We start from the raw sequence: 26,377 nt of genomic DNA on the forward strand, positions 1-26,377 counted from the left end.
AAAAAATTAATAAATAAATAAAAATCAACATGTCCCTATTTCTATGCTTTGTGGAGTTGCTTGGTGAATACAAGTATGCGCGAGATGCTCTTGGAGTTTAAAAGCCTTTCTGCTTCCTAATGACCTCGGGAAAAAAAAAACAGAGCGTAAACATGGTGAGTGCTTTTTTCGGACTACATTTCACCGTGTTACTGCGCTGTGCTACTTAATTGCTAAATACACTTCCAGGCTGTGTTGCATTACACAGAAATGTGACTGTTATTGATGTATAAATTGCCTGAGATAACTTCACACGGGGCAAATGTTCTGCAAATAGCTAATCGATGAAAAAAATAAATTACTCCCCCGAAAGTGCATTCATTTGTAGCGAGAGGCCAGGACAGATTTAACTGAAGGTGCTCTACTACATGCAGATGAATAATTGGAAAGAAAAACAAAAAAAACACTCATCACACTGACACAGCCTGAAGTCTTGAATTAGATCATATCTCTCGTCTAAGGAGTCGCGTCACCTTGTTTAAGCTGCACATTTGGGCCAGGTCTAGGTTTTTGGTTTTTGTTTTTTTCTCCAGCCTGGGAGTCCATAGGGCAGGTGTGAGAGACCTTCATCTGAGTGTGATGGGAGGAATAAATGAGGAAGCCGGAGAAAAAAAAAAGGGGACAGTCGCAGCTCGGCTGAGTGCAAACAGAGCGGAGCCACTTGGTAGGCGGGCGAGTGGCTCTCCGAGAGAGTGGATCATCTGAGGAGTTCATTAAAAAACGCCTTCCGGACAAGGGCACTGTCATCTGTACTCGACTGTGACTCTGGATTGAGAAAGAGGCGAATTTCAGGGAACCAAAGGTTCGGCTCGGAGGCTAAGGTTAACTTAGATGTCACCTAATACAATTGAACTGAACGCACAAGATTCCACTGTGTGTGCAAATCAGAAAACAACTGAGTCCAACCCGATAAGCTCTGCCCTCGTCACCTGGTAAACTGATATATTATAGTTTAATATACTTTCCTATCTCAAAAAATACTTTGCTTTTACTAGTTCGCAATCAACTCCTCTGAAAGGATCCAATCATAATAAGCATCTTTATTAAACTTTAGGATAACTTTTAAGACTGAAGTAAAGCAGTGAAAAACCAGAAGGAGTCTCTCTGGTAATGCGCGATGAATAATAAATGATGCCTGACACTACAGTCTGAGCAGAAAACAACCGCTGCCCCATTAGTGGTCACACAACTTGAAGGATTTCTGAAGCTATATATCGACTCTGGCACTATATATAGAACACTATTATCTGTTCTGGTTGGTTCCATCGTGCTCGCTCCATGGAAATTTGGTTTGCTTCAAGCCTGCTCTTCCATTCCCACTGATTTGCCTCTTTTAGAAATGCATATTCGAGTGTAAAAATTAAAAATTCAGTCCTAATTATAGGATAACGGCTTCTAAGTGCAGTTAACGTGACGCTCATTTGCACACCTATCCATCCGCCGTTTCGTTTAAAGAAATCATGTGCATCGTTCCCCTTCACTTACTTTCTAATTAGCATGTACTAAGCGCGTCTTCCTGATTCCTAATGATGGACTCGAGATGCTGCAAACTCCTACGGAATAAACAGTCTCTTGCTCTGTGTGTGTGTGCGTGTGAGTGTTAACTAAAGCAACAGGGGTGGATCATGAGCTCAACCGTGAAAAGTTCTACTAACACAGATGTAACTATGTAACTATGAAGGGCGTTCGAGTCAAGCCGGGATTTTGATTTGTTTTATTGACTTTTCTAATGACTTCCCTTCATTTCTCCATACAATCCCCTGATACACTAATGCACTCATCCAACAGTTTCACTAGTGCTTGGATACCATCCAGGTAGAAACTTTTCTCAGTATGCCGGAGCCATGATCTGAAACACTGGCCTCCCAGGAACTCCTTTAATGGCTCCAAACATGTACAGGAGAAATGGGTTGCTATGATGTCAGGACAGTATGGTGGATGTGGCAATAACCCCCTGAAGATTGTGAATACAGTTCACACAGACAGGCGCGTCTCTTCTGCAAGTTGGTGACAAGTTTTCCCAATGATTTTTAAGGATCAGTCGTTCCGCTCGCTTAATGTTCACAGAAACAACCAAAGTAGGCTCCGAACCACCTTGGTCGTGATCGTCGTTCGCAGATATACAACCTTCTTTAAAATCTTTGCACCATTCAAATGCGGCTTAGAGTCTCATCACTGTACTGTGTTTTGTGCCTTCACTCTTGAGAAATTTCATCACAAGTAAAGATATTTTTTTTATTTAGTAACACATGGAAAACATACCACACTAAAAAGTAAAACCTTCAGGATATTGATGTTGTGTTACAATCATCATGTAAGAAGTAAAAGTGATTCTAACTTGTTGCGTTACGTTTTTTTTAGTTAAGTAATGTAACTGCTTAAAAAGTCAAAATGCTGCACCGCCCCAGGAGCATGATCTGAAATAGTGTTAGCCCATGCTTAAACTATCTGTGTATGAATCAAAAGAGAAGTTGAATTGAAACACCTATGAGTCTAAATGTCGCTAGCTTGCACATGTATTGTCTAGCATTACCAGTGTGTCACTAATTATTGAGAAGTTATTGTTCTGGTTAGGATACTAATTAACTGAATTTAATTACATAAAGCACCCATGTTGTGTAACGAGTCCAGATGTTTAGTGTATATAAAGCTCCAGGTTATGGTATAGTGCTTAAAAGTTCTCATCCTTTACCCTATGGTAACCTTCCACTGTAAAAAGCAGGCCATGATGGTGGCTTGTGTAAAGAGGGAAATATAGAGCAAGCTGTTGAGTAAATTGATCCCAAAACTCCTCCCACATTTCCACAGACGCTCATTCCCTCCAGCCTCGCCCTGGTTACAAGCTATGTTTCGGAGCCACGCTGGCCGTCAGATGTGAAATTCTCCTCCACCCACGACAAAGCCCTGAAACGGCGCTAACTAGCACATGCGGAGCCTCCTGCTTCACACCCACGCGCTCTGGGACAGATGTGTCAGCACGAGGACGCCTATACGTGAGCATGTGCTACAAACCCAAAACATGCTACACACACACACACACACACACACACACACACACAAACACATACACGGCTCATTAGGAATATGATCAAAAAGGGTCGTGCTGAGAAAAAGTCCCAGTAATCAGAGCATGATCCTCTAAGAAATTTTTCTGAGCTGATGAAGACGTACATTAAAAAGTACTGTACACGCGCGCACATTAGAGAAACACGATTCCTCACATGGCAGGTTACGTAACTCGTACCGAAACCCATATGGAGACATAAAACATTCGCTGCCTCATTGACAGGGAGATAAAAGGTCTCCAGATGCCTTGGTATTTCCTCTGCGTTCATTATATTTCACTTCCTGCATCCTGAATCAGGCTGTCATGCTCTATTCATGTATAAGCTTTGTATAACGCTGAAACTTTAAAAAAAAAAAAAAAAAAAAAGGAAAAAACAAAAGAGAAAGCTCTCTATAATCCAGAGACCACTGACCCCTGTTTTTGTTTGTGTGTTGGTTTGTTTGTTTTAATTACTGGAATGAGAATGTTTTACTCGTGATGGAACGCATTTGTGTTTCACCCTATTAAAAACCTATTAAAAAAGGCAGGTACCTATGATTTAGACTCAGATCAATGAAGTACAGTACAGTATGTTCTTGAAAAGAAATTCTGCTAAAGAGTGTAAAATGCCTTGAAAAATTATTTAATTAAACTTTTCTAAATTGCACTCGCATCAAACAATAGAGCAAGGAGTAAAAAGTAAAACCAAATAGGCCTTCGCAGTTTTCTTGAAGAACTTGCGTCTGTTTATTCTGTCTCTGCAAGTGAAATCCCAGACAGCCTTGATGAACTTTACATATACTTTATATATAAATATATCATTCCAGTCTAATACCCAACCAAGTACAAGTATTTAAAAGTACATTACCATTAGAATTTTCTTTTCTCCTTTTTTCTCCAGAGACGCTAATGCAGTAGTTTTTAAAGAATAAAAACAGTTACAAAACTGGTCTGAAAAGAAAGAAACTGCATGTTTACACAAAGTCATTTCGTCCTTATACACGGAGGACTATGTGAAAATACACAACCTTATTTCTGCAAAAGTATTTCATGCCACCATAGCAATATAGCGTTAAGATCGTGTAAATGGACGAAAATTGTGTTCTCTGTGCTGTGATCTTTGCATCGCGATGCTTTTAGGAGTCTGCGCTGTAACCATGTTTTTTATGCGGAATTACCGGGACACGCTTAATGCGACGTGTCCTGAAAATTAACCTGGTTCAAAGAAAGCAAAACAAACCCAGTTTTAAATAAAAAAAGAAAAAAAATAAATAAATAAAGAGTGAACTCTTCTATTATCCAGTCATGTCTTACTAGTCTAGATGAGTTCTGTTATCGCCTCTGTTAGAAGATCAGAATGAGCAAAGTGGCCTTGTCGATGAGTAAAATCATTTCATTCTTAAATATTATAATAATAATAGAAAGTATTTAAAGTTGTTCTCTTTGGTTGTTTTTTTATCTATCTTGCGCAGTGAATTTCAGCCTTCAAAACATCCATGTTATTAATATCTAGTAAAGAACTTTGCTCGTGGCACACAATCCATCATATAATGAGTTGAAATGAAACCAACTCGCTGTGAGAGATGTGCCTCACTTTGGCAAAGAAAAAAAAAAAAAAAAGAACCTCCACCTGCAGCCCAGATCTGAGCGCGTGTCTCTAACGGTTGGCTCCATGATGACTCTCGATTACAGCCCACACGGAGCGAGAGAGAGAAAGAGAGAGAGAGAGAGAGATTTAAATTAATTAAATAAAGATGGCTTATTGCCGCAGGTCTGGTAGCACAGCGTAAGATTAATACCGCTCTTCCGTGAATCCTGCTCGGAGGGACGGGCCGAGTCACTTTTTCAGAGCGGGGACATTCATAACGGGGAAAAGCCAGGAGAGTTTGTCAGGCACGGAGCTGAGGAGCTGAGGAGCGAGAGGAAATTGAAACGTACAACTGACCGATACGACGTGTTTATACGGAGTTATCCATCAATCCTGGTGATGTCGCCACAACAGCACTTCTGATTCTAGCCTCCAACCACGATAGAACATAAATAAAAAAATAATAAATAAATAAACAAACAAATAGCCTTTATTAACCACACTGCCAATGTTAATTTTAACTTTAAGTTACTGAATGCTGGAAGGTGTTTTGCGTGCTCGTGTAAGGTCCTTGGCAAAAATACACAACTTACTGAAGGGGGGGGGGGGGCAAAGCGTGACGATGTTGTGGCGTGAAGTTTAGCTGTTAGATACTGATGAGGTGTAAAAAAGAGACACGTTCAAATTTAAACCTGAAAGATAAACAAACACGTACCTAAAGTGTGTGTATGTCTGTGTCTGTGTGTGTGCGCGTGTGTGTGTTTTGAAATTTCACGCTTACATCGTCTTCATCCTCAAACCATTCTGTGAGAACTCGTGGGGGGGGGCGGAGTCATTTGAGAGACCACACCCACCAGAAAGGTTTTATCAAAGTCGGCTGGTCAGGAGAACTTTATATAGAGACGTTCAAGTGGATGAATGGTATCTCACACACACAAATTCATAAATAAATGCCCCCTCAACACACACACATACAGTATATATACTGTGTGTGTGTGTGTTTCTGTTTCTAATCATTTTTCCTCATGAGATTAGGACTACCTGGTAGTGTTCACCTTGTGTTGTCACGCTATGTCATTTATACAAAACCTGCAGCTTTTATTAAGATAAAAGAAGAACGAACCAAAATAATGAAATAAAAGAACAAAAGGTTTCATTGTGGTTGAGGAGAAGGTTTGATTAATAATTGTCCATGGAATGTCCTCACAAGGACAGTAAGACAAATGTGTGTGTGAGAATGAGGGAGAGAGAGAGAGAGAGAGAGACAGCGACCCACCTGACCATGCCCGGCAGGAATCGTCATCCATGTGTGTAAAGCCGGCGTGAGCAGTCTCCTTCGCTCTGTGTGTGTGCGTGTAGCTAATCCCTAAAAATAACCAGTTCTGTGTGTGTGTGTGTGTGTGTGTGTGTGTGTGTGTGTGTGTGTGTGTTCTTGCGTGTACCCACCTGTGTATGCCCAGTAAGGTTCATCAGCAGCTCTGCGGTGTCTGTCGCCGGTCGCCCAGCCATGCCGTTCCTCCTGATCGCCTCCGGACAGCGCTGGTGGACACACAGAGGAAGAGAGAGAGAGAGAGAGAGAGAGTCGGTTACCACACGTTACTCTCTACAGCACACTTATTAACCACATACACACAAAAAGTGCCTTAACGTTAAATCTTCAACATAAAAACTAGTATTTAGAGGGGTCTGTGTGTGTCAAAAGACAAAGACCAGGCTGAGCTTTGAGCAAAGACAGAAAATTGATTTTAAACGTCTCTAATGAGACTTGCTTTTGCTTTACAGGCGCGTTGTACAAACACGCATACAGACACAAAATAAAATATGTTTTACGCACACACACGTGGTCACAGTGTTATTGTAGCCAGTACACGCGTGCACGGATGTTGACTATACCAGTAAGAGACAAGCACTAAGACCCGGCAGGAGGGACAATTACCCACAATTCCGCAGCGCAAGAGAGAGAAAAAAACGTTGGCTCGGTTGTGATCACATGACACTGGGCATCAAAACAAGAAGCGCATGCGTGATGCATGATACTAGGTACTCGTAAACCAAGACTTGTTTGTTCGTTTTGTTCGTTTTCCAAGTCAAAATTAATAAAAAATCTTTGCTCGTTTTGCGGAACGCTTGCAAACCGCATTACTCGCAATCTGAGGTTTAACTGTATACGTAACATAATTTCCCCACAATTTTGTGGAAACTGCAAATATCCGCCGCGATATTTTTAATGGCTTTTTTTATCACGATTTTTAATGCGTTTTACCACAAAACTATTGAAAAACAATACTAATTCATACTAATTCATATTACTAATTTCGTAACATAAATATTAACGTAATTTTAGCTAAATTTCCATGTACAATATAATACTGTAGAGAGAACACAAAGCAACTGTAGAGGGGAAAAAAACGTGTCCTGGGACGGTGAATCCTCACCGTATTTACCCTACAATACTTGGACCAAAGAAAACTTGCTTGCATGAATTACAGAATAGAGGAGTAACATCTGTATTTTACATTCTAGCACTGCGGGAGACCCAACAGTACAGTACTGTACAGTATACGTGTTTACCTCCTTTTTTTTAAGGATATTAAGCAGAGTGTGAAATGAAATTAAGCAAACTATAAAAATATAAAAATTGTTTCCCGTCTCACACACACACACACACACACACACACACACACACACAAGTCCACGCATGGTCTGCCTGGATAAATGAATACAATCATTTGGATGCAAACGATGCCGCTGGGATGAGGCGGAACAGCGGTGTGCTGCCATTTGCGCGGTGTTTAATCAGGCTGGCTGCGAAGCCGTCCTGCGTGACGGAGGCCAAAATCTCTGCGTCTCAGCGCTCTCCTTTTCCCCTTGCTGCTCCTGTTTACACGCATGCCAACCCCACAGCATAATACTGCACAGGAGGGAAATGCCACCTCTCTCTCTCACACACACACACATTTTACATTATAAACACAGGCCTGGCTAATAAACAGGATTTAGAGAGCAGGAGTAAACCAGTGTGATGAAATGGTCGGCAGGCAGATTCCATACAGGAGCTGCCGTTGTGCATTAAAAACACGATCTAGATATGAAGATCTCAATGTGGATAAGTTGAAAGAACTGAGCACAGGAAGAGCACACACACACACACACATACACACATACACACATGACCTGACTGTTATGGGACCAGTTTGCCTCCCCCTGATTAAACATGTATGAAGAGCTAAATAAATAAATGATTGGCAAGCGAGTGAGCACCAAGTTAAAGCCGTGATACGCAGAGGATTTGAAGAACAAACCTGAGAACGCTGTGCAAAAAAAAAAAGGTTCTGATATCTTAGACCTGAGGTGTTACAGGGGAGTTTTATCCACGTGCTGGAGTACAGAACAGAAGGTTGAGCCAAGGAGGAACTGGATCTATAGTTTAATGAACCTCATTTGTCCCTGAATTTGTCTATTTTGACTACCTGACACAAAACACTGGGAGAACCGCAGGATGTGTAAAAAAAAAGGTTAGAATCTACCTAAAGGAGAGATAAACCTAAAGAAAAAAAATAAAATTTGCTAAATAGTGAGCGTTTACACTATTTAGAGTTTCGGCTGACGATATCGATACAGTATTTGTAACTTCCAGCTTCAAACTAGCCATGATTTCCTCAGAAAACCGCAGATGAAAAATAAACAGACGCATGGTATCCGGACCTGACCCTTGAGTTGTGACTTTTGAGACGAAGACGCCTCCCGTACACAGAGGCAACTTCACCGAGCAGCAACCGAGGCCTCTCTGGCACGCAGGTCAGGTGGAAATCCTGGAGCTATTATTATCTGAGAGTTCTTGAAACTCACCGGGATTTGCCCTTGCTGTAAAACAAAGGCTTAGCCCGGTATGAGACAGAGAGAAAGAGAGAGCGAGAGAGAGAGACAAAGAGAGGGGGGGGGGGTTTATCAAAAGGCGGAAACAGGGGGCCACACATGAAGGCTAAGGTACAAGGCTGCGGATCAGAACCCGAGCTTTTCACTTTTTTCTATCTGCAAACCGGGTCTGGCAGGGCCCGTGGGGGGTGAGTGCCATTTCGGATTTGGACCAATCCGGAACAACAATCCACCGCCGCGATGGCGGTGAGAAATGGAAAGAGGGAGAGCGATAAATAATGCTCTAGTCTAGTCACTGTAAGGAGGGGAGGATAGAAAAAGAGAGAAGAGAGAAGAGGAGAGAGATGTTTCCTATAGTTTCGTCCATCTGCTGACTGACTGCACGACAAGCTACACAAACCTGTAATGAAATTTACATCATGGCTCTTAAAAGTAATTCCTCTATAAACAATGGGTGACTCTTGGGCTTTTTTATTTATTTTATTTATTTTTATTTTTTGGTTTTGCTCTGTTTCAATGACAAACAAGCTTTCTTGCCTTTTTCTCTCTAATTCCTGCGGATGGACGCCGGAGCACGCGGATGAATACGGATGCCTCGGCTCACTACGGCTTTTCTATGAATTACATTATCGATTGCCGATGCGCTCCGAAACACGAAATGTAATTATGTGATGCAGCGCGCCAAACTGAGCCACTATCCTCCCAATATGTCACTCATGCTCCCCTTCTATCCTCTCAATCACCGTACTCTTGGCGCCCATCCATCGCTAAATCTCTGCCTCTCTGGTCTCTGCGCAAGGGTTTGATTTTAAACAGCGGATTTTTTTTATTATTTCTTTTTTTACGCCGCCGGCTCTCTTGCTTCATCTCTCTTTCTTCCCTCTTTCATAAATCATTTCCTTTCTGTGATGGAGCGTAGCAGGGGATGGAGAGGAACATGTAAAAACACATCCCATTTCGAGTCCTGCTGTGTGTTTGAATTGTTACCAAACTGCACGCCGGAGGAAGTCGCTCTGTGTGTGCGTCATCCGACCAGATTGCTTGTTTAACGCGCGAGCTTATTGTCAGCGCTCGGAGCGTTACCCACCAGCAGCTCTCGCACTTCTGCCTCGCCAACACGTGCGCTCGTTACGCTTCTTCCTGAATCTGTACCACAGCCCGGGCCTACGCGTCCACCCTCCCACCCTCCTCCCCTTCCAGAAGTCTCCGACAGAGCCGTATTAATCTCTTTAACAGCTCCGCCAGCGGACATCGGGCCTGGTCGCCGTCCAGTAGCGGCTGAGGCCTGAGCCAGGAGGGTGGGATGGTGTTCCAGCCCAGCGGGTCTGCTATAACGACAGTTGTCCGGGCGCTGTGATGGACAACAGGCCGCCTGGCACCGGCTCAGCTGGAAGAGGCTGAGAGGAAGGAGGAACAGAGCATCCACTGTGGGAGTGACACAGCACGCTGAGCAGACATGCCAATGTCTACTGCCCTTCTCTCGGGTCACCCCAAGCTGCCCTTTTTTTTCCCTCAGAAGCTCTAGTGCACTTCAAAGACACTCCACTGGCGCTGGATGACAGGAACGACCGACCAGCCTCGACAGGATCCGGCGTCTATGCCGTGCTGGGTTTTAATCTCACTTTCAGATGTTTAGGTTTTTAGTTTTTTTTTTGTTCCTAGAAAATATACTCGAATCACTCATTGATAAGTCATTACGCCCAACCCTATGGAGTGTGTAAAAAAAACATAAATGATAATAATAATAATAATAATAATAATGTCAGTGTAGACACAGACACGCTGTCATTCATCATAACTGCACACACACGTGGACACATGCACATTTTGATCGCTTTATTTCTGCGGGATGTGGGCTGGGTGAAACACACACAAGAGTGAAACTGACACTCTGTGGCTCGCGCTACTGTGACAGCACTGCCTCCACCTCCTGTGCTCCTTTACAGCAGAGACGTAAAGAGAGAGAGACAGAGAGAGAGTGATTTTAATATAAGCTAATTATCAGCTTATACTACAGGCTCTCCTCTCTCTAGGTAGTTAGCTAAGCTAACGGATTAGCATTTCGAAGAGGGTTTGCTCTCAGATGAAGAAAAACTTTACATGGCCGTTTAACAAGCAATGAAACCTGGCAACGATTTAGCTTGTGCTACGATAAGGGTAACGGATTAGCCGTTAGCATTTATCGCCTCGTAATCACTCAGCCACCGAAACATCCCCGGTAGCCCAAAACATGTGAGCATGAGAGCATTTTTGAAAAAACAAGCGCAATCTAATTTAAACCTAGCTAGAGATCATATGGGGGGAAGCACAGAATAACAGAACAACAGAATTTCCCTACATTATTAACGTGCTTGGATAGAACGTTTTCTCAGTTCGCCGAAGCCATGGTCAGAATATGCCTGCTTCACGTCTAAAACGGTGGCCTCCCAGGAACTCCATTAATAGCCCAAACCTGTTGAAATGGCTTGGAGCGAAGTCTGGACTGCACAGTCTTCTTCGCTGCCGTCTTTGGTTATATTTGTACATCTGTATATTTGAACTCCTTTAGTGGCATTTGATGAAATGGCTTGGAGTAAGGACTGTGCGGAGGATGTTGAAATATCTCACAGGCGAGTTCATGTTATGTGCGAGTGGTGTGGGCGAACAATTGTGTGTACGGTTCTTAAAGACAGACGCGTCTCTTTTACAAGTTGGCGACCAGTTATCTGTTGATGTTTAAGAATCAGATAAATGATCACAGGAACGACGGCGGTGGGCTCCGAGCCGACTCGGCCAGTCAAACTTAAGAAATAGTATTTAATAGAAATATCTGTTTTGAACGGCTCAAAATTCTTCCTTGACTTTCTTTTAAAAATGCTCAATTTGTATTTGGTTACTCTGAATATACTACGCCGGGTAGCGCTGCATGCTGATCGCCATGGTGATAAGTTTTGCCAGGTGCAAAACAGCTTGCACCCTCTCTCTAAACAACCAGAATTGAATAAAGCTAGGAAATGCCAAACATTCCACCTGACCCCGGGTGCGATTCCTGCAGAGAGCACACACACACACAGGCACGTGCACACACAGGCACATGCAACACAAAGCAACTTTTTATCTCCAGTTTTGACCATCAGGCTAAAAGTTAAGGTCAGGTCAGAACTCATTGAGATGCATGACAGATTCGCTCAGTCATGCACTTAACCTTGGTCTTTGCTTCGTTTTTTTTTTTTTTTTTTGCTTGACAGAAGTGTGTGTGTGAGAGAAATAGAGAGAGAGAGAGAGAGATGTGGACGGTCCAAATTCTGCCATGATTAACATTCTCTACCTGTCGCTTTCCTGAAGGGCATCCACGCCAAGGACTTGTCCAGGACGTATCGATTTCACTGACCACACATCTTGATCAGGCCCGGGTATCGTTGTGTTTTAGTCTTAGGTTACTGCGATGATAATCAACCCTTAGAATCTGAGGTAAAAACAGGAGCAAGGCGTGAGGAGCGAGCGCTGCTCTGAATGTGTCGTGTGTCAGCACCACGTTGATTCAAATGGATCTTTAGTGCCTCGTTAAGAGGTGCCGCGTTCTGCTCGTCCTGCACTCCTCCTCCTTCCCCGCATCGATCTGCTCCACACGGCTCGCCGCTGCACAATGGGAGCCATTCGACGTGTCCTGATGGAAATTAATAGCCCTCTGTTCGCCTGTTACAAGGTCACATCGGGTAGCCGGATGTGTGATAGAACAACAAAGACGCGCCATCGCGGCTTTCTACTGACCACTCCTTCAACCGTGCTAATGGCCTTTATGTAACGAATATGGCCGCGTTTTAAACCCGACCGAAACAGATTCGTCATTCAACAAAGCATGAGTAACTGCTCTGAGAAGCTAGGAGTCTGTGCCTGGGGAAACAGTTTTGTTTTATTTAATACATAACAACATGGACAGGTGAAGAGGGAGGACTCCAGGAAGGACTACTAACACCAACATAACTAGTAACTAACTAGTAATCGATTAAATAATATGTTTATAATTCATAATATGTTTATAATCACCTAAATATTAGTGCCTGTTATATTTACTAAACCAGCCAAAAGAATTCTGCTGATCTGTAAACCTAATGTAACCGATGATCTGTGTTTGTGTCCGTGCTGGAACATCACTCTTTCTATCGAGCACGATTTTATCTGATCGTTTGTTCTCGCATACGTGAGAGATGAAACACTCGATACACACCTCAAAAGCTGTTTCAGACTGTGCGATTTGAAGATGTTTTTTGTTCCACTATACATAATGACTGCAATGAAATCCTGGCTGATGGTCGCTCCATGTTGAACTACTGTATACGAGTGCCGTTCAATTTAAACAGGGAATTGTAATGAGTTTTCTCATGAATGAAAGTGTAAAGCCAATCGACATTAATGCAAGACGATGATGATACTCGTAGCTGCATAAAACATTTGAATAGTGCAAATTTTTCGCAAACAGCCCACTGCGGTTATTCCCGAAGAAATCCAGCGAGCGGAATGCCTGATTGTTAAAAATCTAAATTTTTAGATTTGCTGCCAACTTGCAGAACACCACCTGCACATTACAGGAACTCGGCTAGAAATTATTGCCACGTCCCATATACAGTCCTGACCTCGCTTCGAGTCTTTTTCACATTTTTGGCCCATTAAAGGAGTTTGCCAGCGTTTCAGAGAACACCTCTATATCATTTATACTTTCTCACTAGGTATGGACATTGATAATTTTTAATCTGTACATAGAATAAAACTATAAAGTGGGCATGTCTGTACATCGACGATATGTCGATATGTATGGAGGGGGGACAGAAGATGAGGAATAGAATACATCAAAATGTATACATTTATTTTTGTCTGTCTGTTTGCTTGTTTGTGCACACATAATGTAAAAACTACTGAATTAATTTTAATAAGGTTTTCACAGGTGTATTTGACCGAGCTCATAAAAAAAAAAAAAAACTTGGTTGTCAAAATCGAAGGCTTAAAATTCAACAGGTGGCGCTGTACATTTTTTAATACACTCTTTTATGAGTGTATCTTGTCTACTTTTTATCCTTACTTTTGTAAGTAGATAATTGAAATCTACTTACAAAACGCAATCTCAAACCTTTATTCCGCACACTTCACAGTAACATGTAAAAATTTTGGTTCATTCCAAAATTCACGAGTTCCTTTTTTTTTAGAAAAAGTGCTTATGAGTGGGGAATTAAATTCCAATTTGTGGTCACATCTGGTAATGTAAATAAAAGCCCAACTAGAATAAACCAGCATCACGTAAACACCTCAATCACGACTGTCACGATCCTTAAATAATTCATTCTGTAGGTAAATAACAGCTGTGGAAACACTTGATCCGATTGTTTTGCTCGTCAGGGTGGATATATTCTTTCTGCGCATGTTTGCCCCATGTGGTGACGTGCCAAGCTTCCTGGAAGAAAATTCAGCTTCCGTTCCTGACCAATAAACTCTCTAAAAGTCTCTGGACCATGGAGGAGCACTAACTGTCTCGCCATTCCAGATGCAGTTAAACGCAACGCATATACCCATATCTCATAGATGATACTGAAATCTTGCAAACCAATCATAACGGCAAGGGTGGGATTTATCAGAAAACATGTGGAGACTTGATTTTATTCCAAATTTTGGAAGTATGTATAAACTGATTAAATGCTTTGAGCTTGTAAACACACAGGTTTAGTTTTCGAGCACAAACATTTAATGCTTGACTCCAGAATCGAATCTGAACCTCATGAATGGTTGTCTCGTTTTTACAGCACGCATAAAGGTTTTCCTTGGTTTTGTCCTTTGCTATATAATGGTTAGTCTCACAAGTGATACCCGTAAACCTGTCTTTTATATGTCTGTTAACGAGCTTGTCAACTTGACGAGCAACAGCATTGAGTCTTGTTATGGAAACTTTAATCGCAGACTGTAGTTTAATAGCTATGCTAGGCTTGTAGGCTTAAATAATTAGATTTTATCCCTTATTAATTGGGATTAATTCTTAAAATATCAAAAACAGAAAAAAGGCCTCTGACTTGAGAGATCTGTTATGCTAAAAATGTCCCAGCATGGTGGAATGCCAGTACGGTGTCTACATGTGTCTTAGCATAAAGCTAGGCCAGAAAATGCCACGTTTGGAAGAACATTCTAGCAAAAAAAAAGTACAATATTAAACTTTCAGTGATTCTATTTAATGAACCATAAATTATTTGAGAATAAACTGAGGTACAGTGCTATGAAAAAGTATGTTGCTGTGGAAGAATTTTGGCCTGCTCGTCTTTTCAGAATTGTTTTAATTTAGGCACACTGAAGGGGTTTTCGTGCATGAAATCATATTTCGATTTCAGTCCGAACTTTCACTAGGCCACTTCAAAACCTTAATTTGGGGTTGGTGTTGTTTTTTCTTCAAACTATTCAGAGATGAAATTGCTGGTGTTTCAAATCATTGCCGTGCCGCATAACCCAAGTGCGCTTGAGCTAAAGCTCACAAACTGTTGGCTGGACATACCTTCTTCATCGTTCAGGTCCTCAACCTGCAAAGCAGCCCCAGACCGTCATGCTACCACCATCATGTTTCCTTGGGAAGGTGCACCACTGTTCCAAGTTTTCTCTGTTCCAAGATTTCTGCATAAAGGTTCTCACCGTGTTTCGTTGAAACTGCAAGGCCTTAGAAATAGCTTCGTAACACTTTCCAGACTGAAACATGTCGATGGCAGTTACTTTTTACAGCTTACTTTTCCTTACTAAATGATGTGTTGTGATGATGAATGTGTTTATTCTTGTATATTTATATCTATGTGTAATATTAAGATTTGCTTGCTTTTCAATCATTTAAGTGTGACAAATATATGCATTTTTTTTTATCAGTAAACTTTTTTCACAGCCCTGTTAAGAGAACCTGTTATGTAAAGCAAGGTTTTCTGAACGCTAAATGGCCACCTCGCAACCAGACGATTAGTACAGTGTGCATCATAGTTACGACGTCCTAATTCGTGAATATCTGTTTGAAACATGATTTCAAAAGCTCCTTCAAACGACTTTCTATGATTTTCTATCTTAGTTAACATTCAGCCCGAGCAGCCACGACACACCTTTAAAAAAAAAAACACCTTGGAAAAACTAGCAATGTCTTTGACTTGACATTAATTAGTTTCACTTAGCAAATTGTTTGACGTTTAATAAAAAAAGTATAAAAAATTAATTATGGTAATGTGGTAACTTGATGAGTAACGAGAATCAGAAAAACATTTTGCCACATTAGTGACGCTCTAGTTAATAGAATAAGGGCATGGTCATGCTTACTATATATATATATATATATATATATATTTTTTTTTTTACTTTTTAAAGGCACCTGTGATTTTTCCACAGGGAATAACACAGTGACGTGAAAGGAGGAAGGAGTACAGATGTTGCGAACGATAAGAGAAAGAGCCCGGGCCATATATTTATCTTTTTTCTTTTGTTTTTTCTCAAGAAGAGGCTTGAAGGTCGGCGCGAATGAAGCGATGCCTAACAGACGTCGGTTATTAAAAGCGACACAACCGTCTATTTCAGCTTGGGGCGGAGATGAGTCGAGGTTCTTTGAAAAGCTTACCGCGATCACAATACGGGGCGCTTCTCTAGACAAAGCTGAAGAGTGCGTGTGGGGGCGAGACGTTTGAATAACCATTATGCCCATTCTTGAACCAAAAAGCCACAAATTTCAGGCTTGAATGCTCATTAACACAACGGCAGCCAAACTTATTATGACGGTTATTGTGAGCGTTTTGTAAAAGTAAAGGGTCCTGGAGTCGCGTGCTCGTCCGCCCGCGCGCTGCCACAGATATATCCCTGACTTTAGAAATGTAAGGCGCGCATGAAGGCGCCGTGTCCTCCCACTAATTAAGGCGAGACGAGAGACACAGAGGTTCTGAGAGCAGTGCGGTGTGAGGTGAAGCTCCTGAGACACGCTGTCTCTCTCACACACACACACGTACACACAGAAAGCACTTCAAGGACAGGCCGTGTCTCGTGTCAGACACGGCGAGAGCGGAGGACGGCGGGAAACGTGCTTATTAATTGCTGATGAGAAACAAAGAAAAGTTATGCTGAATAAACAATGTTCCTAATGTCATGTGTGTCAAAATAACACAAGTGTGTGTGTGTTTGCATTTACTTTTCTTTCCTATTTTGTTTCGGGCACGGTCGGGTCAAACTGACATCGACGGCTGTGAGGAGTGAAGTGAAGTGAATTGAATAGGATTTATTTATAATTTTTATAGGTAGAAATCGAGATGGAACCATTTAATTCAGTTAATGTGCTGGTTTAAGGAAATGAACGAAAGCTCCTAAGGTTTGAGGTTTGGGGTCGCTCCGACTCGATCGGAACAGCGGGGTTAGACTTTAACCCAGCTGTGTGCTCTTATGGCCGGTCAAAACACACAAACACACACACACACACAAACGCACGAAGCCAGGTCCATTAGGAGACAGGGACACAGTGGTTAGCTGGGAGAGCTATAGAGCGCTGTGTGAAAGGAGGAACAGGGTACTTAATCTAGGGTGCACCTGTATGAGATTAGAAGCTCTAATGCTCGTAGCGGGGCGCTAATGACGCTAAACAGCACCGTGGAGAGAAAGAGAAAGAGAGAGAGAAAGCTTCCTCGAGAAGAACTAGTGCATTAAACTAAAAAACAGGTTTTACTCGGTATGAATGCAGACTGAGAGAGAAAGAGGGAGGAAGAGAAAGGAAGAGAGAGAGAGAGAGAGAGAGAGAAAGAGAGAGAGAGAGCAAAAGTCGTAGAGAGAAGCAAGACAAAAATGTAGGTAAGAAAGAGAAGTGTGTTCTCTCAAACACACACATATATGTCACATTCATCCTCTGAGTTCATTAGATGATGCATTTATGCTCCCCTCAGGCTTCATTACTGTTACATGCTGCACAGGAAGCCTGCACAGGTGTAAACACACACACACCATGCACATGTTGTGATCTCATTATCCATTATCGACACAGGAAGCTAGGCATGCTGGATAAGAGTAAAAGTAAGAGTAAGTGAGATATTAAGAGGAAACGCTGGAGCTGGATCTTAGCCAGGGAGACACATGGTTCAGACCCAACCTCACGCTTATTTTTATCTAAAGCGCCAAACGGGGTGCGTACAGAGGCCGACAGAGGCAAGAAATTTGGGGTGGGACAGCGCTTGCGCTCGGGATTTGTCGCATACGGAGTCTGTTATCGGCGCCCGCGTCTCGTGTTTGAACCTTCGGAGCAATTAATCCCAGCAGAGCCGTCTCGCCTGACAGCCGTGACGAATCTCTCTGTCAGAGCTGAGGTGCGAATGTGAGAAGAAAAAAAGAAAGAAAAAAAAAAAACAATAAATACGTGACATTTTTTAACCCAGTCAGTTTCAACTACATCATCCACGGAGCGGCCCTCGGGTCTGTCCGATCTGCGCTCTGTTCATATACAGTTGGGAATGTTGAGTAAGACGAGAAGCTGTGGGAGCGAGTGAGCGAGCGAGGCTTTTCCTTTAACCTGCAGCATCACACCAATTTATTTCCTGTATCCGGGGTCACATATGAGAGATAAGCTGCCTGGATGGTTCTGGGTCAGAGATGGCAGCGAGCGAGCGAGCTACATCCAGCTAACGATTCTGAATCGACCTGCCGTTCTTCTTAATGCTAAAGAGTTCACCTGGAGGGGGGGGTCAAGATCGATGCGGCACGGCTCAAACTCCGATATTGACCTCACGGCGGGAAAATGTCAGCAAAACTGTAACTAGAGAGCGGAATGCAAATGACAAAAACACACATACGGAAGAAGCAAGAGAAAGAGAGAGAGAGAGAGAGAGAGAGATACCAGCGGCAGTGCTGATAATACAGAAGATCTGCATTCGACTCACGATTATATTCTTGCTTTAACACAACCATGCATTATCAAGGTACTTTTCTTGCCTAAACGGAGCGATGAATACACACACGGCCAATGGTGGTACAAGCTGACCTTCATAAGGCAGCTCTTTAAAAAATAACATAAATAAATAAATCTGGTAAGTTTATGTCTGTGCATGGGAAAAAAAAAAAAAAAATTCTCTTCTATAAGCATTACATAGCTTTGTGTTCGTGTTTAGAGAGAAAAAGCAAAGGGTTTTGCAGATCTGGCAATAAAATCCTGAAGAGACATGCATCTGGAGACTGAATCAGAGTCTGAATCCCCGACCAAGCCACAGATCTCCAGGTGGTGGGATCGGGCCTGATCTCTACGTGGGACCGACGGCTTAACTGTTGGCTAATTACGTCTTAGAGCGGTGTAATGAGTGTGCTCCTTAAATCCTGTTCAGCTGCCATGTGACGAATACAGTTTTAAAAAATAAATAAAAAGGTGCTGGTTAAAAAAAAAAAAAGGTTAGAAATGTTATATCATGTAACCTTTGTGACCCGGAAAAAGCGGCAATGCAAGTATGACCTGTAAATCTGTTTTTTTACATTTTTTGTTTATTTGTTTTTGCTAAACAGTTCCTAACTACTGTACAGCTAACATATTAGTCAGTAGACACGGCATACTGTACGGGCTGCTCGATCGGGACAAAAATCATAATCGCGTCAATTTTTTTGGAAAAACATCAGGCATTTAATTATCTTTAAACAAATCAAAAAACGTATTGCAGCGCAATAATCATGTACTCTTAATTACCTTGGTCTCATCATCGTCAGAAGCCAGAATTGTAACTGAAATTCGATTAATTGCACGGCCGTTCGTCAAAGATGCCCACAGTTACGAGTGTGACACTAAACCACAGGAATACACACAGTACTCTGCAAAATCCTGTTGTTTTTTTGGTACAAACGTTGTTACAGTTTTTTTTTATTATTATTGAAAAACAGTTCACATTGTCAAATCTATTCCACCACAAAATTAAAAGTTAAAGAAATATATTTGTATGCTAGAAAAGAAAGCAGCACAATATATAAGTTACCAATTTTTGAGCAAAACAAGAAAATGCTGCTGGGTTTTGCAAGCAGGTGCAGCAGTCAAAGTCCTCAAAAGAACTGTGGTTGGATCTGGAGGATGCTTAGGAAAACCTATGCGCTGATTTCCTTATAAAACACAAATTTGCACAAATTATACCTGAGACTAAAGGGTCATGTATTTGTACACAAATATAAAACTATATAAAAGTATATAAGTCACGAGCGAATAAATAATCATATATATACAGTATATATATATATATATATATATATATATATATATATATATATATATAATACAAAGTTAAATACAGTGCAACCACTGAAGTGCAGTTGTAGTCGTGACGGCAGCGTAAAAAAAGTAATTGTGGCCTGGGTCTTTTTGTATTGGCATAAACATTTTTAAACCTGAGAGTAAATGAGCAGACACCTGAAGGCAAAAGCTAAATGTAGAATGAGTTATAATTCCGCGAGGTATAAAGATGGCTAGGATCCACCGCTTTACCTGGAGACGTACCGTGTCTCACTCTTCACTCTGAGAAGTGTGAAAGCCGTGAACTCACTAACGTAGAACTCGGGTTTCAAAGAAACAGCGCAGCGGGCTAACAGCAAACGGTGCAAATATGTGCATCTGGTGCCTGTGAGGTGTTCGCACGCCAGGAATCGTTTTTCTCCGGTTTATTCTTGTTTGCTCGTGACTTCTGTTATGATTTTAACGATAGTGGAGGAGCGGTGAGAGATTTCTGAGAGAGAGCGCGAGAGAGATGGAGAGAGAGAGAGAGAGAAGTTTTTTTAGTTTTTTTGATGTGTCATCTTTGCTGTCACTGAACGAGGAGATTTGATTAACGGTCACGTGAGGGGCGCTTACACACGTCCTTCTAGCGCCTAGGACAGTCCCAATGCGAACAACAGCTCTCACCCCCCCTGCCAGTGGCTAATGATGGAACCACTGCGTCATGGCAGGAAAACCATCTGCTGGCTGCAAAGCTTTTAAACCAAACAAAACACTGCCAAGCAAAACCGGGTGTGAGATGGGCTCCAAACAAACATATATTTAGGCCTGCAATTGCACACACACATGCACACACACACACACACACTTTACCCATTGTGGATAATAATGGCACGTGTCTTATTTCAACAATATGAGTTTCCTTCAAATCATATTGTGCTTCCATACGCAGGAAACTCTGTGTGTGTGTGTGTGTATGTGTTTCCTGCACAGTATTAGGTTTTAAGCTAGGTTTTGCATGGCATATTTTTTGACACATTCATATTGGCTAGCAAGGTAAATAAAGCAACGTGTGGCAGATCGGCCACAAGAACTGCATCCTCAGTAAATTACTCTCTCTCTCACACACACATACACACACACACACAGAGCTTTTTAGCAGTGTGGAACTGCCTCGTAATCAGTCAAAGCAGCATATCTAAACATATCTGCCTCACCCCCCCCCTAAACTTTTTTAATCTAAACCTCTGTTGGCTGCATTTCTTTGCTGACATGTAATCAGCTTTCCAAATAACACTTAAGGCTTGTGTGTACAAAGGTGGTGTGTGTGTGTGTGTGTGTGTGTGTGTATGTATGAATTTTTTCAATAATTTTTTAGACCGAAGCAGTTTATAGGCGTAAAATAGTCAGCATGTTACCTGATTTACTTATTAATTAAAGAATTTTCAGCTCTAGTAAAGGAGGTGTGGCCTAAGTACTTATCATTTCTAATGAAGGAGGAGGACTCCTAATGAAGTGTTCGTCAGTTCTAATGACGGAGGTGTGGCCTCTTTGCCCGTCAGTTTTAGTGAGGAAGGTGTGGCCTACAGTAAGTGCTTGTCAGTTTTATTAAAGAGGCGTAGTCTCTGTGCTTGTCAGTTCTTATGAAGGAGGTGTGGTCTAAGTGCTTGTCAGTTCTAGTGAAGGAGGTGTGGCCTCTGTGCCTGTCAGCCTCAGAAAAGGAGGCGTGGCTCCGCATTTTCTTTATTTCCTTTCCCACAGCGTGCCCCTCCCCAAAGCTCTTTTCGTCTGATTTAAATCCCACTGTGTGAATAATAATCACACTGTATTGTTAATATTGTATTAAAACAGCTCTTAATCACATCATATTGAATGACTTCAGACAATATCCTTTTGATCACATCAAGATCTGCATCGTATTCTCTCAGCAAATAAGAGCTACACACTCCTTCTGTACACACTTTTAATAAAGCTGTCATGGCCTACGTGACACACAGCGACCATGCATGACAAGCATATTATATTCCCCTTCAGACGTTATCTATTTCAGCCTGCCTCGCGCAAGATCGCAAGAACGTTGGTGTTGAAATAAAAATAAACCCCGGTGTATTCTAAAACAACTGGAAAAGTGGCGACAGAAAACTCTGCTCTCCACTTCGCTGCAGCTGAGCAAGGACAGATTGCCTCGAGACCATTCCCAATACGAGGGATTGAACCGTTAATATCTGCAGACGGATTGAGAGATCATGTAATGAAAAGTGCATCTGCAATCCGCAATCTAAATCCAATCTCCATCAGCTATCAGAGAGGGGGAGTAAAAATCTCAACAGGAAATAAAGAACGATAACATTCGGATGTCAAAATTCCGTTTTTTTTTTTTTTTTTTTTTTTTACGGATCTGGCTCACAGCAACAAATAAACAAATTCCTGGATTTTCTCCACTATCGACGTATACTTTCCAACAAACACACACACACACACACACACACACACAAGCCCAGGGACCACCTAGCGTGTAATGTTTAGCTTAGTGTAGCATGATGGCAAGCAAGAGGAGTTTGGCGGCCATGCTGGATGCGCCGTGGCAAATATAAATATTCCCCCCAATTAGACGTTTGTAACTAAAACGCCTGCCGTTCGACGCGCAAAGCAATTTCCGATAAGACCCTGGTGTGCTGAAGTGAATCCAAGGAATAAATGAGGAAGAGCTGGTGAAATGTACGTTTAGCAAAAGATAAAACATACCTAGGAAATGTTTTTCTCACGGGACTGGTAAATCTAATTACTTGAGATTGGTGAAGGAGGGGCACACAGCATGCGAGTGGTGTTGGTGGCGTGTGGGGGGGGATGAATGTGTCGAGACGGACTGGGTGGGGGCCACGAAAACATGGGTATTAAAGCCGTCGACTCATCTCTGAGACGCCTGAAAGTAATATCACCCACCTACGTCAAACACGATGGCGTGGGCGACACATATGTCTTTTGATTACGATTCACGCTAATGAAACCATGCTCGCTGTTTTAGTGCACTGGGTAGGCTCCTACTGCAGCATTACGTTATAGCCCATGTAGTGAGCATACATACTGTACATACATACATAGTGAATATAAATCATTTGGACGGTTTTGGCACCTTAATGACTTTGAAAATCTAAAATCATGCAAAATCTGAGATAAAGTTGATTTTTATTATAAAAAAAGGTGAGTTTTTATCATATATAAATATATATATATATATATATATATATATATATATATATATATGATAACATTTGAATGTCAAAAATTCAATGTTTTTTTTTTTTTTTTTAGAGGATCTGGCTCACAGCAACGAAAAAACTAATTCCTGGATTTTCTCCATTATCAATGTGTACTTTCCCAACAAACACACACACACACACCCAGGGACCACCTAGCGTGTAATGTTATATTACATGAACGCATTGTGTGATGAGTATTCCCTAAACACAGTAAATAATGACCAAGATTCAGCTTACATCCGGTATGTTGCTCTGCTTACAATGGTGAACAAAAACACATTGTGTGTGTGTGTGCGTGTGTGTGTAGGAGTGTCCAGGGACAGGAACTGTTTTGGGTTGGTTTGTGTTTGACGGACAACTGCACAGCTCCCTTTGCCTCGCGTCACTGGAGCTGTCTGTCAAACTAGAGCTGAGAGAAAGAACATGCAAGCTTCTATGGACACACATATGAGATACAGGGGCATATATATATATATATATATACACAGTATATACACACATACACAGACACAAAATACCTGAGGCTGGAGCAGAAATCTGAACCTGTTCTTGTATTTCTGTGTGTGAGAAGTTTCAACCTAAACAGACCGACTTACGGACGTACTGTCTGTCGTACTATATCCTACGTGCATCCTTGAGGAAGTTATTATAAAACACCGCGTGATGGATTTAGTGCCAGCGGCGGTTCTATGTCGCCTTTTCCCTTCCACATTACCTGAACACAGACATCATAATGCCTCCCCCTCCTTATGCACAAGCACCTAATGGCGCGTTCCGATAAACCTCGGCCCACATCTCCGTAGTGCTGGATTCGTCTCGGAAAAAAACAAAAAAACACATGAAATATGTATTTTGCTATTTAAAATGCCTCTGGCTGGATTACGCATGAGCTAAATCTTAAAGCCTGGCTTAAACAATACGGGAAAAAAACAAAACTTAATACTAGGAAATATTTAGCCGAAATCCATCCTGTGCGTTCTTCGATCCTGCCGCCTGCAAGCCAACTGTTTATCTCCTGAATAATCTGTAGCATCAGGAAGAGCCTGATAAATGAATAAAACTAACAAAAAAAAATACAGACTTTGACTTTTTCTAAATATACATATTCATTTAGTAAACATATATAACCATAATTACGGTGAATTTTGTTTCTATTTATTTAAACTTACAATTAGAAATGCCACTGATCCCATACCCAATTTTTTTTTCTTTAAAACTACAAAAACAATTTTTTTTTTCCATTAATTTAGTTTCATTGACTTGATCCGATTTCTAATATTATTATATTTGCAGCATGATTTTTGAATCAACATCTTGACCTCAATTAAAAAAGTCATGTTTTTAAGTGCTTCAGTTTAAAAAAAAAATGCCTCTTAGTTAACCTTGTCTCTTCTTTTTCTTTTTCTTCTTTTGTACTTGCTTTCTTTCTGGCTGCCTGTTTTTAAACTTTTTCTGGTGTATGTTTAAATGTACGTTTTTAAAAATCTGTGTAAATGATTTATTTAATCAATCTTTGTGTGAAAAGTTGTGGTTTCGGGCCATTTCTGTTTAAAATCCCAATGTTTCAAAAAAATAAATAAATACAAATAAAAAATTCAGGTCTAAAATATTTCCAAATTTAACAAAATGTACTTTTTAACAATGCCTTGGCGAAACTGTAGAATTCATAAATGTAGTATAGTGTCTTAAATTGTATTTATTTAAAAAAAAGAAGAATAACACTGTATGAAACATCACATTTATTTGATTAATATTTAGTTCGAGATTTTGAGTGGAAAATTCGTAAATATATAATGAAGAAATCAGAATAACTAAAGTGACAGTGTGAATTTAATCAAAGTGATTTTGCTAATCATATTTTGATAAAAACTGCCTAAAATTAACTGTTTATTTCACTTTGTGAATAAAGGATCCAGAGGAGGAAAAAAAAAGAAAAAAGAAAGAAGAACACCTCAAGTCAGCAAATAGCTCTAAGGTCATGTCAAGTGCTTGGTGCTTGCTGCTTCTGCTGTGTGTGTGTGGTGTGTGTGGTGTGGGGGGAGGGGGTGTTAGCAACGTTAACCGCAACTAGTACACCACATGGGAAGCCCAATTTACTGCACACTGCAAAAAAAAAAAAAAAAAAAACTATCACTGATGTGTTCCGGTTTCTCTCATCCACCAAACACACAGAGACAATACAACGCCGGGAGGCCTGTCTGGGGATCCTGCTTTATGTCAATTAGCACGAGGAGTCGAGAACGAGGGGTTATATACCTGTGGAGAAGCAGAAAAACTGCGAGACGGGACGGGGGACGGGAAGCGCAGAACAGTTTCTCCACCTACGAACACGTTTCTCCCTGGAATCGGCAACACAAGACGGAGAGAGAATATGAACTGCGCGATGGGAGGATGGGGTGAAACCTGGGAGTAACCTGGGAATAATGAAGTGCGCGAGGATAAGACTGGGCGGGAGACCTGACACCGTTTATGTCTGTTGAGGTGCAATAAAACTGATGAGTAATCACTCACACGCTCTCACGCGCGGTGTACAGGATGTATGTGCTCGGAGATAGCGCTGAAGAGTTGTATATCTACGCGGCTCATTGTGCGTTTGCTGTCTGCAAAAAAAATAGAAAAAGTATACGTTTTTATTCACTGCGTGAGAAATAAAACACTCAGCTGTTATGGGGAAACTATCCAAAGTGGAGTGATTTTCTCATTTCCTCAGAACAGCACGCACCATGTGTTTTATTCCTCTTACAGTCTCGAGTCAGGTGAGCTCTTCGTATTACTTGTGTCGTAATGCCTAAGGGTGAGTGATGCATCGGAAAATGATCTTGAGACTTACCTGTGAGACATCGTACCAGTTTTTAAGCATTTAAAAAAAAACTCATCAAAACTGTAGAGTTGTTTATTCTACGATATCGTCATTAGTAGCATAAGGCATGTTTATTTCTTGTTTCATGTTAAGTCTTTTGTCTCTAATGCTGTAGTGTTGCACAGTACCACAGTAATATTATGAATAGAATAAAATCAAAAAACAGTTTTCTGAAATATTCGATACTTTTACTCTCTGATCTGTTTAATAGGACTCTCTTCCTTCAAGCACTGCACTCACTGCTGTGACCTTGTGTATGTGTGTGTGTATGTGTGAGTGTGAATTTAAGACATAGCGGGGACAAAAAAAAATAAACACCCTGACTGAGTTTGTAATATGAACAGAGTGACACTTAAATAATCGCGAACAACAGTAGAGAGCACGGATTACTTTTTCATTTTATTTAGAGATTAGATTCGAGGAGACGGCCGCGGTAATGAGGCGACCCGAAGTTAAATATAGAGATATTTCAATTACAAAGACGTGCGGCTAAACACAGCAGCACCACTGCGCACATGCT

General features: G+C 41.4%; 1 protein-coding gene across 3 annotated transcripts in view; it reads right to left on the reverse strand.

Moving 5' to 3' along the window:
• Positions 1-26,377, reverse strand: part of ptprga (protein tyrosine phosphatase receptor type Ga) — a 252,060-nt gene that overhangs the window by 181,979 nt on the left and 43,704 nt on the right. For all 3 annotated transcript variants that reach the window (XM_053483753.1, XM_053483752.1, XM_053483754.1), the window contains exon 2: positions 6,120-6,212. In XM_053483753.1, coding sequence (XP_053339728.1) covers positions 6,120-6,212 — 93 coding nt within the window. The remainder of the gene's footprint in view (positions 1-6,119; positions 6,213-26,377) is intronic.

This window comes from Clarias gariepinus, chromosome 23 (assembly GCF_024256425.1).
Source record: "Clarias gariepinus isolate MV-2021 ecotype Netherlands chromosome 23, CGAR_prim_01v2, whole genome shotgun sequence".
Classification (NCBI taxonomy): domain Eukaryota; kingdom Metazoa; phylum Chordata; class Actinopteri; order Siluriformes; family Clariidae; genus Clarias; species Clarias gariepinus.